This window comes from Hippoglossus stenolepis, chromosome 20, assembly GCF_022539355.2.
Source record: "Hippoglossus stenolepis isolate QCI-W04-F060 chromosome 20, HSTE1.2, whole genome shotgun sequence".
Lineage (NCBI taxonomy): Eukaryota > Metazoa > Chordata > Actinopteri > Pleuronectiformes > Pleuronectidae > Hippoglossus > Hippoglossus stenolepis.
The window spans coordinates 3,204,127-3,220,112 of NC_061502.1; the positions used below are offsets into that span (position 1 = coordinate 3,204,127).

At 42.2% G+C, this 15,986-nt stretch overlaps 1 protein-coding gene across 1 annotated transcript in view; it reads left to right on the forward strand.

The window, feature by feature from the left end:
• Nucleotides 1–15,986, forward strand: part of enah (ENAH actin regulator) — a 93,088-nt gene that overhangs the window by 20,513 nt on the left and 56,589 nt on the right. The window contains 2 exon segments of the mRNA XM_035143452.2: nt 8,054–8,219; nt 11,014–11,191. Coding sequence (XP_034999343.2) covers nt 8,054–8,219; nt 11,014–11,191 — 344 coding nt within the window.

Sequence of the window (15,986 nt, forward strand, 5' to 3'; positions counted from 1 at the left end):
GGGTATTTTCTCATGGCTCCTCCATATCTTGTGTGTGTTTGTTTGTTTATCAGCAAAGCTGAAAGTGGGTTACCTCCATGCAGTCAAACATCTATTCGTGAATGAATGGTGAACAGGTACACGTATGCACATCTGCACATCATACATGTGCTTTCCACCGGAAACCCCCCACCCCTCGCTCTCTTTAGCAGCAAGCAGACCTTCGCCCACGCAAAGCTGCGTTGCCTGGGTGACAAATCAGTTTGCATTTCCTATAAAAAGGCTGCAGGGTTGGAAAGGGGAGGTGATGGGGAGTCCTGTGTTGTGTTGCTGGACTGTTGATTACCACCTCTCACTGTCCAGTGACTAGCTTTTGCCTGCTCAGTCTCTTGAGTAGTTACAGCTTGGTTTTGTGGTGTGGCTCAATTCTATACAAACCACACACTGATATTTGGATTAGTGGTTTAGAATTAAACAGGTGGTTTTTCCTGAGATGTTGTGGCCACTCGTCACTTTGATATATTACATTTTTCCTATTGTATATGTTGGAAAAAGAAAGGTAAACCAGAATCCTAATTTTAAAGGAAGATGAAGAAAGTATGATAAACGGAGGGATGAATTCAGGGCAACAGTTGTGAACACAGCCGCTTGTGAGAAATCCAGCAGTCTCACAAGGTTAGGCAGATGCTAATGGTTGCAGTTGACATCAGAGCAGAGAGACACTTAATTCCTTACATATTTGCTCTTGTGGTTTTTGTTTACAGAAAGGTTAAAAAACACACACACACACACACACACACTCTATCTGCTGCAGCCCCACGGACTCAGCTTCAGATACCAAAAAGCCAAAGCTTAGTGGCGGACGATAAGCTTCGAGTGGGCCATCGCAGCTCCCTCAGGAGAGGAGATTAGGGAGCAGGCAGCTGTAAATTAAATGTGTTTTGTAAGGGGATTGGATTGGAGGACAAAACATGCAATTTTAAGGTGTCACTTAAGGCTGTGAAAACTTAAATGTCATTGAATAAAGAAAATAACAGATTAGCTGATAATAAAAAGCATCATCAGTCGCATCCATTACATCACAGCTTGACGTGTGACACAGTATCTGGTCTGTCCTACATATAGATAGATAGATGGCGTGGTGTGGATTGTAAAGCTTGTAATCAAATCATTTCTCCTTGAAAATGTCAGTAAATTGATTGTAATGCCAAACACTGGTACAACACACTCAGTGGTAGAACAGGGACATGCTCTTGTCTGTGGGGCCTCTGCTTTTCCTCCCTGCCCCCTCCTGATCACTTCCATATGGGCTGGAAGCAGTCTGCATCTCCTGCACCGCACCATAAGTGATGGCTGATTAATGAGGGCGAGAGAAAGGGAATGAGAGGGAGAGGGGAGGCAGTAGGAGACAAATTAGGGGAAAAAATGGTTTTATGAAGGCAGTGGGAGGGTGAGACAGTGCTACACAAAGTTATAAATTGAGTGGGTAGGTAAAAAAAAAAACAAGATGGTGTGAGTTGAAAATCACAAACCCGGTGTAGAGCGATGAAAAGGATGCAGATGTGGCTGGAATGCTCCCCAGAGCTCCTCCATCCCCATGCTCCTTCCGTCCGTCCGTCCGAAGCCAGCTGCTCTTCTCCCTGAACAAACCCTCGGGTCATCCCTCAGCCCTATCTTACCTCTCTCTCTGTCTTTCTTTCTTCGTCTCTCGTCCTCTTTCATAGTAGGGACTTCCCCTGGATTCCCCCACCCAGGCTTGGAAGAGCCCTCACTAACATTTACATGGCTCCGCTCGTATTGCTTCAGCTTCCCAGGGTTTATCATCCTCCCCAAGCTTGGAAAGAACTGGCTCTGGTCTTCCAGAGTGGAGCAGTTTATTGTTGGATGGGTTACAGCCAAAAAGGCCAAACTGCAAAAAGCCAAGTCAGTTTCAAAAGAGACATGGACACTGCGAAAAAACAGAAAAGAAATACCTCTGTTGTGAGTAGTCCACAAATGAGTGTGTGTGTGTGTGTGTGTGTTGTGTGTGTGTGTGTGTGTGTGTGTGTGTGTGTGTGTGTGTGTGTGTGTGTGTGTGTGTGTGTGTGTGTGTGTGTGTGTGTGTGTGTGTGTGTGTGTGTGTCAAGCTGTTTTTTTTAAGATATAGAGATCAGTATTTCCATTGATCTGTGCTTTTGTAATCATTTCGTTTACGGGGCAGAACTCGAAAACTATTGCGACATTTTTTTCATGAAACTTTACAATTATGCTAATCGAGTATAGTGAAATGATGCCTTTAGATATTTTTGGTTTGATATTTCATCTCCTAATGACTCTTAATATTTTCCAAACACAGTTACGAAAGAGTAAATATGATTCAGAAGGTAAAAATGGAACCTAGAATGTAATTTATTTTTAATGTAGTCTTTGGGCTGTGGAAGGAAACCAGAGGAAACCCACACAGTCAGGGAAAAGATACAAAATACACGTAAAGCAGTCACTGCACCACCATGTCGTCCTCATTATGAAAACCCAATCTGGTTGCAATTATGTTTTCCACAAAACATATTCACTGCTGCAGTTTAGTTGCACTGAAACATCTTTATGTAGGAAACGGGGTCGTTTTGTTAATCTTGTCTGTATCGAGTGAAACAGAGGAAACGGAAGAGGTGAACGAGAGAATGGCACTATAATAGCAACCAGCTGATTGAGCTGATGGAGCAGCTGAAAAGCTGACAGTGTCAGTGATCACATAGGAAACCATGAGAGGAAACATTCTGTTCTGTTCAGGCACACCCCCATTCAAAAGAAAAACTGAGAGTTGAATGAACTGTGTAAGTACTGTAGCTTGTTTTCGACGCTTTCAGCAGATTGTAGCCGGTAAAGAAAGATCCCACAGCTCTGACACAAAGACTCTGGATTACAGGGCAAATCTCTGCATGTGGTCTTCAGTGTGTTATGGACAGAATACTTTATATAACGACAACAAACGGACGCATTCATAGACTCTGCTATAACAACAGTAGCTTTATTGAGACTGTGAATGACCAATTGATTTATCAGGCATTTTTCTCATTTCATTAATTTACTACATTGGCAGATCAATGACATTTCAGACTGTAATTAAAATTCATCATAGTTTCCCTGAGCCCGAGGTGTCGTCCTCACTAGCTTGTGTTGTGCGACCAATAATCAAAAACCCCCAAATAGTCCGTTTACTATTTTGACAAAAAGAACCAGCAAAGCGGCATTTGTGACTTTAGAAGCTGAAACAAGTGGATATTGGGACATTTTGCTCTTTGGTGCAATTATCATAATTTCTGCTTAATAATCCATCTTTTTTAAGTAGTTAATCTTCAGCCAAACGCTTTATAAAATTTGTTCTGTAGTTTTTGCCTAATCCTGTAAACAGACAATTAGACAGACAAGCAACAATGACAACATAACCCCCTTGGTATTAGTGTAGACACTGAAGTTAAGGTATCAGAGTCTGTATCAGGAGAGAAAAGGTCTAATTGTTGCAGTCCAGAAACCTCAGTCCCACCAGGTCAAGGTTTTAAAGGAGTGTTTGTGTCCTTCAGCTGTACTGGACATTCAGCCTTCATTACGTCCTGTACAGGATGTATCAAAGGTTCGCAAGTATCGGAATAGCTGCAAAAACAAATGCCCGGTGTCCTGTTATGGATGATCAGTAATATTAAAGAGGTCTTTTATTCAGATGATAAATAGATAAAGCGAACAAAACACGATGATTGGAGTCTGGAACCAAAAGTTTTCCCAGTGTTAAATGAAAATTAGTTTCTTCCTCATGAATACAGATGTTTGATGAATCTGCCTGGTCGGAAACTCTTATCAGTCTACTAGAGGAACTCTGAGGTCACAGTCAGTGATTCACCACGTTCAGAAGGAGCAGTGTAGCTGGCACGACAAAAATGAAATCATCCTTCATTGCTTGGATTTGTCAAATTGTTTTTGGCAGAAACAATGTGTGAGATATTAGACTCACCCTTTTTTGGTTTTGTTTCTATTTTTAGACAAGCCGGTTGCCTGGTTACGTAACTTTGGCCCATCAGCAATGAAATTAGTCATAATTTCCATCCATAGTAGTGATGCAGCGAGTTGGTACAATCAGACAATGTGTCACGGATGTCCCGCCTGGCCTTTTGTGTTTGTGTTCTTTACTGGGGTCAAGAACACCTAACTTTACATATAATATAACAATATATAACAATAAATTCATCCTCTTCCTCCAGTCGTTAGACCGATTAATCTGCTTCGCCCTTTTTCCGGGAGCATCACAGATAAAAATACATCTCTCTACCCTCTGTCCACCCACACTCTGCTCCCTCACCCTGTGCCACACCCCACCTGATCTTTGCAGGGTGTGACATCATGGCAGCGAAGACCCAGGAACCGCTTTGTTCCTCTTTGAAGTCAGAACCGTTCTAAACTCAGATCCTCATTAACATTAATGAAGGAGATGAAAATAGACTCATCTCATATCCTGTTATCCATTCCTGTTCTTGTCACATCTGAAGATAGTTACTGTGTGTGTGTGTGTGTGTGTGTGTGTGTGTGTGTGTGTGTGTGTGTGTGTGTGTGTGTGTGTGTGTGTGTGTGTGTGTGTGTGTGTGTGTGTGTGTGTGTCTTGAATGTGTGTGTGTGTGTGTTGAATGTGTGTGTGTGTGTTCTTGAATGAATGGTCAACAGGTACATCCACCTTTTAACAGGCAAGTCATGTCCACATGTGTAACTGTAAAATATTCACTTCATTAACACAGTTGAGACGGTACAGATGTTGGTAATAAAGGGCTACTCAAGCTCATCCGATTGGTCTGTTTGGTTATGCCAGACAAAAAGATTCACTGTTCTTGGCAGAGGAACGCCACTTCCTGTAGACACGCTGACATGGAGCTTGGCAGCAGCGTTGGCTCAGTGGAGAGAGAGAGTGAAGTAGGGGGGCAGCTGATGTGCTCAGAGGAAGGGTTAACAGGGAGACGAGGGGGGTCAACGAGTCTAGATTACACCACTCAAGTACTCAACAAGGGGAAATCCACATTTCCGTGTGATTGACTGACATCATACCCCCGTGGGGGCTGCAGACACAAAGGACCGATGCATAAGCACGCAAAAGCTTGATGAGGAATGTAATGATCTCGATGAGGCATGGTAATGAAAGTGAAAGATAAGATATGTCATGTCTTCTGCTCTCTGTGCTCCACTGATACGTTTTAAGAGGATTTTCTCTCCGTGTATGTGGCGTGTTGCATGTGTTGCTCTTGCAGCCGCCACATTTTCTGCTTCTCATCACTCTTTGGGAGGAATATTTCCGGCTTGTAGCTCACAGCAGTTGTAAAGAAGAGGAAAAACCCCGGAGCATTCAGCTGAATCACACACACTTATAATCACCCTCCACACGAGCGCAGACCGCAGTGCATTCACCGCACAAAAATGTACAGTTTACAAGTGTGCCCGCTAGTGCTGATTTTGTCAGCTATTTTTAGAAAGTCTGTTTAGCTTATCATTGCAGCATAGTATGGCTGTTCAACAGGAGTGTTTCAGGAGCTTGAGAGTGTCGTCCACTAAACAGAAGGTCGGTGGTTTGATCCCCAGCTCCTCCAATCTGCATTCCTGTCCAAGTGTTCCTGTGCAAGACACTGAAGCCCAACTTACCCCGGCTGTGCAGACGGTGTGAGTGATGTGTGATAGAAAAAGCTCTGGGTGAAGAATTGCTGTATGAGTGTGTGTCAATGGGTGAATGTGACTTGTACTGTAGAGTGCATTGAGGGGGCGATAAGACTGGAAAAGCTCTATATAAATACAGTCCAGTTACTTATATTACCCCAGACATGTCATCCTCATCATCCTCATCATCATCTCAGCTTATATAAAATCTGACTTGTTTCTTCTATTCTGGATGGTTTTACTTGCTTGCCCAAGCATCCCTGTGTCTGAATCTACAGAGAAACAGAAAAGAAAATCATGGTTGTGGAGTTGGAGGTGGAGCTCTCTTCACTTCACTGTCGTCAGAAACAAATTATACATCAGTTTGACCTTCCTGATTACGACCTACACCTTTTAAAGTACAGTGTAGAGACCTGATTGCTGCTCTGAGCCTTTTGCGAGAAATAAAAATAAATGGAAAATCCTTTAGAGACATGAGGCTTAATAATGTGCCTGTGGAATATGTAGAAATCCTCTGGCTGAGCAGTGAGTCATGAATTAATGATCCTGCCTTCATTTCTTTTCTCCACTATACCAGCTAGCACCAGCTCCTGTCTGTTTCTAGTCACAGACAAGTTATGGACCAAGATGTAAACTCAGCGTCCACACACCTTTGTGGGAAAAGCCTAGACATTGAGGCGTAATGTAAGTTTGTCAGCTGCTGCAGAGTGTTAACCCAGTTTCAGCTTCTCTAATCATAATGAAGCACATTAGCAGAGGTGTGAACGTGAGTGTGAAAGCTGGATGCTGGTGATGACGGTGTGGATATGGATACACACTGTACAGTACATGCGGGTGTCTCCTTGAGTCTGGTACAAGAACGGAATGCACACAGGAGATAAATGTTTCAGAGCTGTTTCAAGAAGATCCTGTGTTTTTTTCCACCCGGATAGAGACGCATATTAAGTAGCTTTGGAGACTGTTTGCACTGGAGTGTCTGGATGTGAATGTGTTCATACTGACATTTAGTTTCACTTTTCAGTGTCGACCCTCCATTTTTTGTCCAACCTCAATACGGATGTATTTATAGGAACATAAGGTGGGAGTCTTATAGCCCATTTACACTCTGATAAGGCTTGACCACATGAGAGTGCACGTGTGATGCACTCAAGATGCATTAAAGACCTTGGGTGGTTTGGCAGAGGTCGTCAGGGACACTTTGTGACCACACTGAACACAAGTGTAAATGCAATTGTGTTGTCAGTCCCCATATAACAACTACGTGGGCGAAAATGATGATGATGATGTTTTTCATTTCGGGCTAGAGTGGTTACACTGCCTGCGTGAGACACGCCTGAGCACGGGTCTCGCCTACTTTCTCCACGTGCCACGAGCAGCTCAAGGCAAAACAGTGAAAATGACCTTTCACTGGAGTGTCAATGTTTGTCTGTCAAATGTGTCACAAGCCTAAATATTTGCAGCACTTCCTGTTTCAAAGTAAAAGCACTTTAGTGCACTCTCCATTCATTTGTTTGATAAAGGTTATTATTAGTACGGCTTCATTACGTAGAGTCCTGGCATTTAGTTGAGTAAATAGGCTTAATTTTATAGAGGAAATATAGATGTCATACCACAGACATCATGTAGCAGCTGTGCAGCAGACCTCTGCTAACAACAGACGTGCACGTGATGCAGCAGATCAGTGACGCAGCCATCACGTGCTGCACATGCACCCAGTGTGGCCCATGCATCAACAAGTAAACACATGAAACAGTCCTCTCCTCAGTCCTCAACTATAGACCTTTTTCAAGAAACTCGCGGTGAAGATGAGATCAATCGAAAAGCAAGCAAACACAATAACGCAGTGTCACGGCTGGCTAATATAATCTTCTTGTGCTTTGTTCCGTTTTGGACCTTGAAAAATGAGAAGAAGATGTGACATGAGCCTGACAGAGTAATGACATATTCACATATTACACACTGGAGACTCATAGTATTAGTATGCGTCTGAATAGAAGTAGATTTATCCACCTGTCGTTTCCCCCTGGCCCCTCTTCACTGATTTTTCTGAATCTCTCCTCCTGTTTCTTTCTTTTCCCCTCTCTCTTTATGTACTATTCAAGTTGTCAGTATTGCAGTGATGTACAGAGATTCATATCTCCGAGCTGCTTTCTTCTCACCTGTTTTCCCCTCGGTTTTGCTCTGGTATCAGCAGTTTTAGCAGAAGTCATGCAATGAATAATTGACTGTTTCCCTCCCTGCAGTCTGTCACATCCTCTTGCACAGCAGCCCAGTGCTCACATCATGGATGTAGTAACACACACCGCACACATTGATGGGACAGAGTAGAATATATATGTAAGTTATTAATGTGTTTTCTATGGGTGAATAGTATATAATGATTTTTTGTCTCTGTCTCCTGTCCATACAGTGAACAGAGTATCTGCCAGGCGCGAGCCGCTGTCATGGTGTACGACGATGCCAATAAGAAGTGGGTCCCAGCTGGGGGTTCCACTGGCTTCAGCAGAGTCCACATCTACCACCACACAGGCAACAATGCCTTCCGCGTGGTGGGACGCAAGATCCAAGATCATCAGGTCAGTGCATCAAACAAAGAACCTGCACGCACATTGAACCCTGTTTGCCTAATGCATGAAGTCAGCTGGAGGTTTTTTATTTACAGTGGACAGTTCAGTTTAGTGAGTTAATAAAATATTCCAAAAGATTAAAAAAAGGTGTTTGCATTGATGCCTTTTGCTTGTTAAAGTACACTGAGACTGGAGCTGTGCCACTGTCGGGGAGAAAAATGGCCTTTTGAAAGGGGAACTGACATGGAAATTAAATATAATGGCTGCAAGATCGACACACACACAAACAAAAAAGCTGACCTTCGACTGAGCCACTTTTGAATCATGAATCTTGACCCTATATCTAGTGGATGTCAGCACATCCCAGTGACTGTTAAGCTTCTTCCTAAGCACACACTCACACTCACAGAAAAGCTTCAATATGAACACATTCCCCTATAGTCACAAACTACAGATTCCTGGAAGGTGGAGGAAGCTTAGATGAGCTCACAGCTTGACAGCAGCCATAAGCAGGTGTGATGCACTGTGGGTATGACTGTGTGCTCTGCATGTATGTTATATCTTGTGCACCGAGGCTTCACCAAAAAATACAGCAAGTAGCTGTTGAATGAAGAGGAGAATTAGAGACACACGGCTTACCTGTGTGTTTTTGTGTGAGTGTGTAATGAATTCCTCCTGTGAGATGACACACGCTGTCTCTGCAAAAGCAAAAAAGTAAAATAACATGGGCTTCCATTTTATCTCAGGACTAAGACTAAATTAAAAATAACAGACAAAGTTAAAAACGAGTATGCAGGGTGCAGAAGTGCAGAGCAGAAGACTGCTGTTGTCACAGTCCTGCAGTTTCGGGTGTTCCCACTCTGTCTCCAAGAGTCACAGAAGAGTAGTTTGAGGTCTCTCTCCTTGGCTGTCTGCCCAGGACACTAAAAACTCCCGATGTTAGCACTGAAGCACCCTAAACACAAGACAGAGTGGATCATAAAGCCCCTTTACAAGCAGGTAAAAATGATAATTTACCACATTATCAGCTCCAGTGTTTATGTTTCATTAGACTCTGGGCTTTTGGCGCAACAAGATCAGAGTGTGTGAATTTGTTTTGAATCGTCTAAGAGTTTTTGGAGCAGGCGGACAGAGCTAGTGAGAGCTGAAGATCTTTACTCCTTGATTTTATCTCTATTTGAGCTCCTGGGCCACAAATCTCAGGTTAGCTTGGCTGTCACATACACTTCCCCAAACCTTTTCCAAACTAGTATTTAATGTCAGTTAATGCTCTCAGCACGTCAGCACAGCTAAACAGGACGAAGATGCATTCTGTCATGGTGATGCTAAAAATGCATTATTTACTAGCCAGTATGGTTGTGAAGTATTCACATTTGAATTGCTCTGTGGAATTCACACCAGTACCCAACAGTAGGCCTACCTGTTTTAATACTTCACTCCCTTGGTTTAATATGTGCATTTTCTGTAATGTTGTTGTCATTTGGTAATATCGTGGTGTAATATCTCCCCTTAAATACTATGCATTTGACTTTTCATACTAATGTTATAATGACAAATATTCTTTTAGCAAAATAAATAGCATGTTGCGAAGGCGTTTAAGACACATCAATTGGCAAATTTAAGTAAAAAGGCTAAGTTAACATCAACCAAGTCAAACTCCGTTATCTCACACAACAACTCAATTTACTGGGATAATTAGTCACCTGGATGTCAATTAGATGTCAATGAAGTCGTTGATGACACATTTTTTCATTTATCATTGTCCACGGAGAGTTCAGCTTCTTTTCTGCTGACTGTGACAGTTGAAGGGACTTTTTCAGTCCATCAAACACGATTCACTCATCACCTTTTAGACACACTTTGTCTGCCCATGAGATTCCTCAGGTTAAATGTTGCCCTGGCCAGCTTTAGGATTGTGCATCACAAATTGTACAGTGATAGTTGTCAGCATGACTCTTGGAAAGTGGTACCCACTTTTGGCTCATCATTACCCCGATATATTCACCTTGGCTACATCCACACTACTATGTTTTCCTTTGAATACGCAACCAGATTTAGATTGAAAACTCCGGGGATGTATTCTAATCTTGACGGGTAGAAACAGAGATGTTTGACAACTATGATGTAGACACTCACAACCTTTTGCTGATTGGGTCTTTTCAGTCACGATGTAGCTTTTGCTGATCTGTCAGGCTCCTATCACATTAACCCCTTCCGGAAGAGAACAACCAACATTAGGTTCGGCTGCCAGTGTAGAACGCAACATGGATATTCAATTGCAAGCGTTACTGACCCTGTTGTCTTTGCTAACAGCTGTTGTGCAGTTAATTCTGCATTTTACAATGATACAACTGTTTACATGTGTAGGAGACAAGCTGTTATTAAAGAAATTCCTGTTCACACGGGGCACGTGCATATCCACTGTACATGACTTGTCAAGGGATATATACGTTTTAGGGTTAGGGTTAGTATGGACGGTGATTAACACTGATACAGAGCCAAAACACTTGTGTGTACTGGGATCTATTTAGATATAAATGGATTTTTCAAACAAAAACGTAGTAGCTGGATGTAGCCCAAACAAGCTAGGTGAAGATGTAGTGCTTGCTCATTGTGGGAACGGTTGGGTGTCTCTACAGTTTTTAAGGTGTCGACCTTATGAAAGTAAAGTAAAGTGATAATGTACAAATAAAATTGAATTGAATCAATTCAGTCAATACCGTTAAAAGTAAAAAGTTGGGTATCAAAGCCAGCCCAAGCCAATCTAAAGAATGTTTCCCTTTTTCTTCCCTCGTGTCTCCAGGTGGTGATAAACTGTGCAATCCCCAAGGGTCTGAAGTACAACCAGGCCACTCAGACCTTCCACCAGTGGCGTGACTCCAGACAGGTCTATGGCCTCAACTTTGGCAGCAAGGAGGACGCCAACGTATTTGCCAGCGCCATGATGCACGCCTTGGAGGTGCTCAACTCCCAGGACTCTGGTAAGACTGACTTTTACAATACATGGCCTACAGGGGAAAAGTTGTTTTTGTGTGTGTGTGTGTGTGATTCACAACTGTGGGACACTTGGTATATATGGGTCATATGCATCTTGTTTTGTTTGTATAGTGCTGTTCAGTCTTTATGTTTTCAGTTGTGACCTGCTAATGACTTGCATAGGAAAATTAGCTTTTAATATTATACATGGTCGCTTGCAAAAAAATAAATAGCTAGAGTCAAGCCTTGTTGCTTTATCACCAGTGGACGTGCATTTTAAATTGTGGATCATCAACCAAACAATGTCGAGCCACCAGATATGTGTACATGTTCTATGTATATATACATACATAGAACATATTTTTCTCTCCCTACCGTCCCAACCTTGGCCTCCAAAGCAGCAGATTTGTAATGTGACAAAAAAAGATTGAGGCTGGTTGGATTTACATGAACTGGATAACTGAGCATTAAATTGAAGTTGTTGCTGCAGCTTGAACCCTTACTACCGCTGATAAGTAGCTGGTTTCATTGTTGCTGCGTGTGCTGGAGGAACAGAGTGGACCACACGAGATGGAACATCATTTGAAACATTCAGGATAAAGAAAGACATCTGTCAACAGTGAAAACATGTCTTTTAAGTGAACTAGAGTTACTAATGGGTTTAGCGGAAACAATGATTCGAGTCAATTCCCCACAAAGAGAGAGAGAGAGAGCTGCAGTTACTACAGCCGTGAGTTCCTTTAATCAAAACTTCCATTTGGAGCTGCCTGTCTGAGAGCACAGCAGGCAGCTAATGATAGACGGCTCCTGGTAACAGCATGACTTAATGGGATGATGCATTCTTAGCATCATTGAGCATGATTGGTACTTACATGTGGCAATTCTGAATCTGTAACCTTTTAAATTGAGCATCGATCTAAACGTAAAGGGGACGACGTTCTGGCAAGAGGCTGCCAGTGTACTAAGAGAATCTTAGGAAGGAGTTAGAATTCATGGCCTCACACACAAACACACACACACACACACACACTGTGCTTCCATGACCTTGGCTCTCTGAAACATGCTCTCATTACGAAGCTACATCCTCCGGCTGTGTCTACATTTCATACCTGCCAGAAGGGATGAGAGGAGGAGGAGGAGGGCTGAGGATTGTTACGCAGATGATTGTGTGTTGTCCGTGTGTGTTCCAACAGTGAACAGTGCCCTGCTTGATGCTGATTACTCTCCTCTCATCAGCCCCCCTCCTGCTTTCTTTTTACTTTGCTGTTTTTAATCCAACAGAGACGCAGCAGAGGTTTTAATTGCAGCCAGTTTGTATGTTTGTGACTCCAGATGCTGACACACATGACCCACAATGCCCCACATCCTTTCCTGTCCTCTCTGTTCCTCTTCTCTCCTCTGCCCACACTCTAATCCCATCCAATAATTAAGATGATAGTCATGCACCTCATTATGCTAAAGGTGCTAACTTTGCTGTGTGTGTGTGTGTGTGTGTGTGTGTGTGTGTGTGTGTGTGTGTGTGTGTGTGTGTGTGTGTGTGTGTGTGTGTGTGTGTGTGTGTGTGTGTGTGTGTGTGTGTGTGTGTGTGTGTGTGTGTGTGTGTGTGTGGATGAGAGACAGAGGGTAAAAGGAACTTGTCTTTAGAAAATTGGGTCATTGCACTTGTTTTAAATATTCCAATATCCATCCATCCATCTAGTCATTCATCCATTTTCTATATCTCTTATCTTTTGAGCGTCGCAGTCGGAGCTGGAGTCGATCCCAACCGACAACATTCCAACAGTTGAGGTTGACAAATAGAAAATATATAGAAATAATGTAATATGCCTCTGTGACAACAGTACATAGATTCAAGCTACACTAATCAATCTTTTTGAACGGGGGTTAAATGATTTGTATAATTTCATTTGGAAAGACAAAGTGAAAGATTCTGAAGTTCACCTCGGTTTTATAGGCTAGAGCAGGGGTCTTCAACGTTATTCAGGCCAAGGACCCCCAAACTGATGGAGAGATGGAGCAGGGACCCCCTACTATATATATTGTATAAAATTGTGTTTTATATTAAACTGGGCCTAGTGCCATGTATAAACATAGCTACCATGTTATTGTGCATTCAATACTAAGCTATTCAAATAATACACAGAAAGATAACGTCTTCTGCCTCCATTTATCTGTTCACTACAATATGTTGGATTCATGTTAATGTGTATTTAAAGACATTTCAATTTGTGGGAAAAAAATTGGTTGGAAAAAAGTTTTTTAAATAAAAAAAAAATTAAAAATTGTCTAATCAACCAAAAATTCCGTGACCCCCCTGCAGACCCCCTGTTGAAGACCTCTGGGATAGAGCATTTTATAACCTTTAACCTATCAGCGTCCTGCACCGGTCCACTTTTGCAAACCTGCTCAGTCCCCCTTAACTGCAATCATCTCCAAATCAAATCTGGACCCATCAGTACATATGACCCGTGACCTGTTATTAAACACACACGCTACATACACGGTCACTCACATCAAATGGGTTATGTCCTCCTTGTCCTCCTGTTTCTGTGGTTGAGTTGTGTTCTTGGAAAAGTATCTGAATAGTCGAGGGACCTGTACTTCTGCAGCTGTCAATGTGTTTTCTCAGTGACAACGAGCCTAGCTTATTGTGGCCATAAAGGCTAATACATTGTGGCACATTTTACAAGCAGCAAAGCCACTGAGAACAAATTCACCACTGGATATTTCTGTCTTTATGTGATCTATTTTGATGCTCCAGCTAGTTTTGTCATAGGCGTTGTCATAGGTTTTCACAATAAAACAAATCCTTCCGGCTGAGTAAGTTTAATAAAAGCTGATCTAGATGTTTGCCGTGCTGCCCACCAATGTTTATATTACATTTTTACCCATGACCGTACTTGTGTATTTATATGAATATATTTTTTGTTACACTACTTTTTTGGAAGGCTACCCATCCTGCAGGTAACCGACCTGGTGCAGGACTCTACCTGTTGACACATTTTTTTCCACCTGCAACACTCCCATATATTCCCAATATACACTCCTCCGCACGACAGACAGAGACAAAGTAAGCAACAAGCTGAAGAACACAGAGTGAAGCTTTTAGTCAAAGAGCCTGATCCTCAGCAGCGGGTGTAGACTGAGAGAGAACAAACGCAGAGAGTCGATGTTGGACAATAAGTTATACAAGGTGACCAGAACGTTTTTACCGCTTGTCAGTTTTAGAGGAAAAAGAACAAGTCTTTAAAGGATCAGTGTGTAGAATTTAGTGACATCTAGTGGTGAAGTTGCATGTTGCAGCTGAATACCCCTCACCTCACATTCCCCTTTCAAACATGAAAGAGAACCTGTGGTAGCCTTCAGTAGCATCCATTGTCTCTCAGTTGTTTGACTTGGAACTAAATCTTTGTATCATCACTCAGCTTACACATCGTATTGTTTTCCTGTGCTGTGTTATACAGGCAGGAGACACAGCTAAGAAGTGCTTTTTTCTCTCTGTATAAAATTCTTATTGTTGTAACAGTAATGACTTTGATTCATGTTTCAAATTGGCTCCTTGAATCTGAGGGTATTTGAGGTGGTGCAGGAACAACATCTGGTAAAAGCTTTAAATGCTTTGTTCTCAGCTTGTTCTTCTGCACTCAAGTGGCCAGCTTTACACATGTTGAACCGTGTTTAGCAAAAGCATATTTGTGTTTCAGTACTTGAAATAAGAATTGAGTAGAAATTGATGCTTTTTTCTATTTAGTTGCATAAAACCAATAGAAGAAAAATAATTTTGAATCTGATTTAAGTCTTTATATCAGAGATAAAGGACACAGACGCATACTCTTGTGTTTGTTATACCTCTTTTACACCGAAATTAGCAGGTAAATGCAGGTTTTTTAAAGCTGGAAAACCCACTAAAAAGACTTGTGGAGGAGTTAATATTGAATTTCCCCTGGTTTGTTATTTTGCGTTCGATAATCAACGTTGCAAATTGTTCTCAAGATGTAAAAAACATACACAAGTGTTCACGATTCATGCCGTTGAGCGGAAAAAGTGCAGCGTCAGCATCTAGACTGCTAGATGTAGAAATTAGCACGTTCCTCCATAAACCAGGTTTTCATCACTGCCGGTTAGAGCTATTAAAAACCTGTGTCGATGTAGAGTCATTTGACCCAGGAGTGAATGCCAATTGTATCTATTCCCATCTCAGACAAAAGCCAGATGTTTGTTGGTGTTTGCAGGTTTTGTTTGACCAGTGGAAAATGGACTTTAAAGGGACTAGCCTTGGATAAATAGTCTTACTCATCAACAGCACAACCTAAAACCTTTCAAAATAATTTTCTCTTTCTTTGTTTCCTCATCTCTCCTTCTCCTCGCTTCTCGATTTCGATTTTTTAAAGATAGATTTTGGGCACTAAACCCTTTATTGATTGGATATAATTTAAGCGTTTAAGGGGTGTAGAGAAAGCGGTGAAAGAAACGCAGCAAAGATCATAAATGATCCTGAACGGCCCGCTGCAGACCATTTTTACCTTTTTTAAAAAATATATATCTCTATCTGCCACTTTCTCATTCATCTCACACACCGCCTTCCTTGCCTCACTCCTTTCTCTCTCCCTTTGGCCTCACCCCCTGTCTCAGCGGTTCAGTCAGCTGCCTACAGAAGCCACAGGAAGGTGACAGGGATTCCCCTTTCACCCCACTGTTTTGCTAATATATTTGTGTCCTGACAGCTGCTCCCGGTGTGGCGTCTATTCCGGTCCGAGTCATCTGTGGACTTGACAATCCTCCCCGGCACACAGAGGTTCA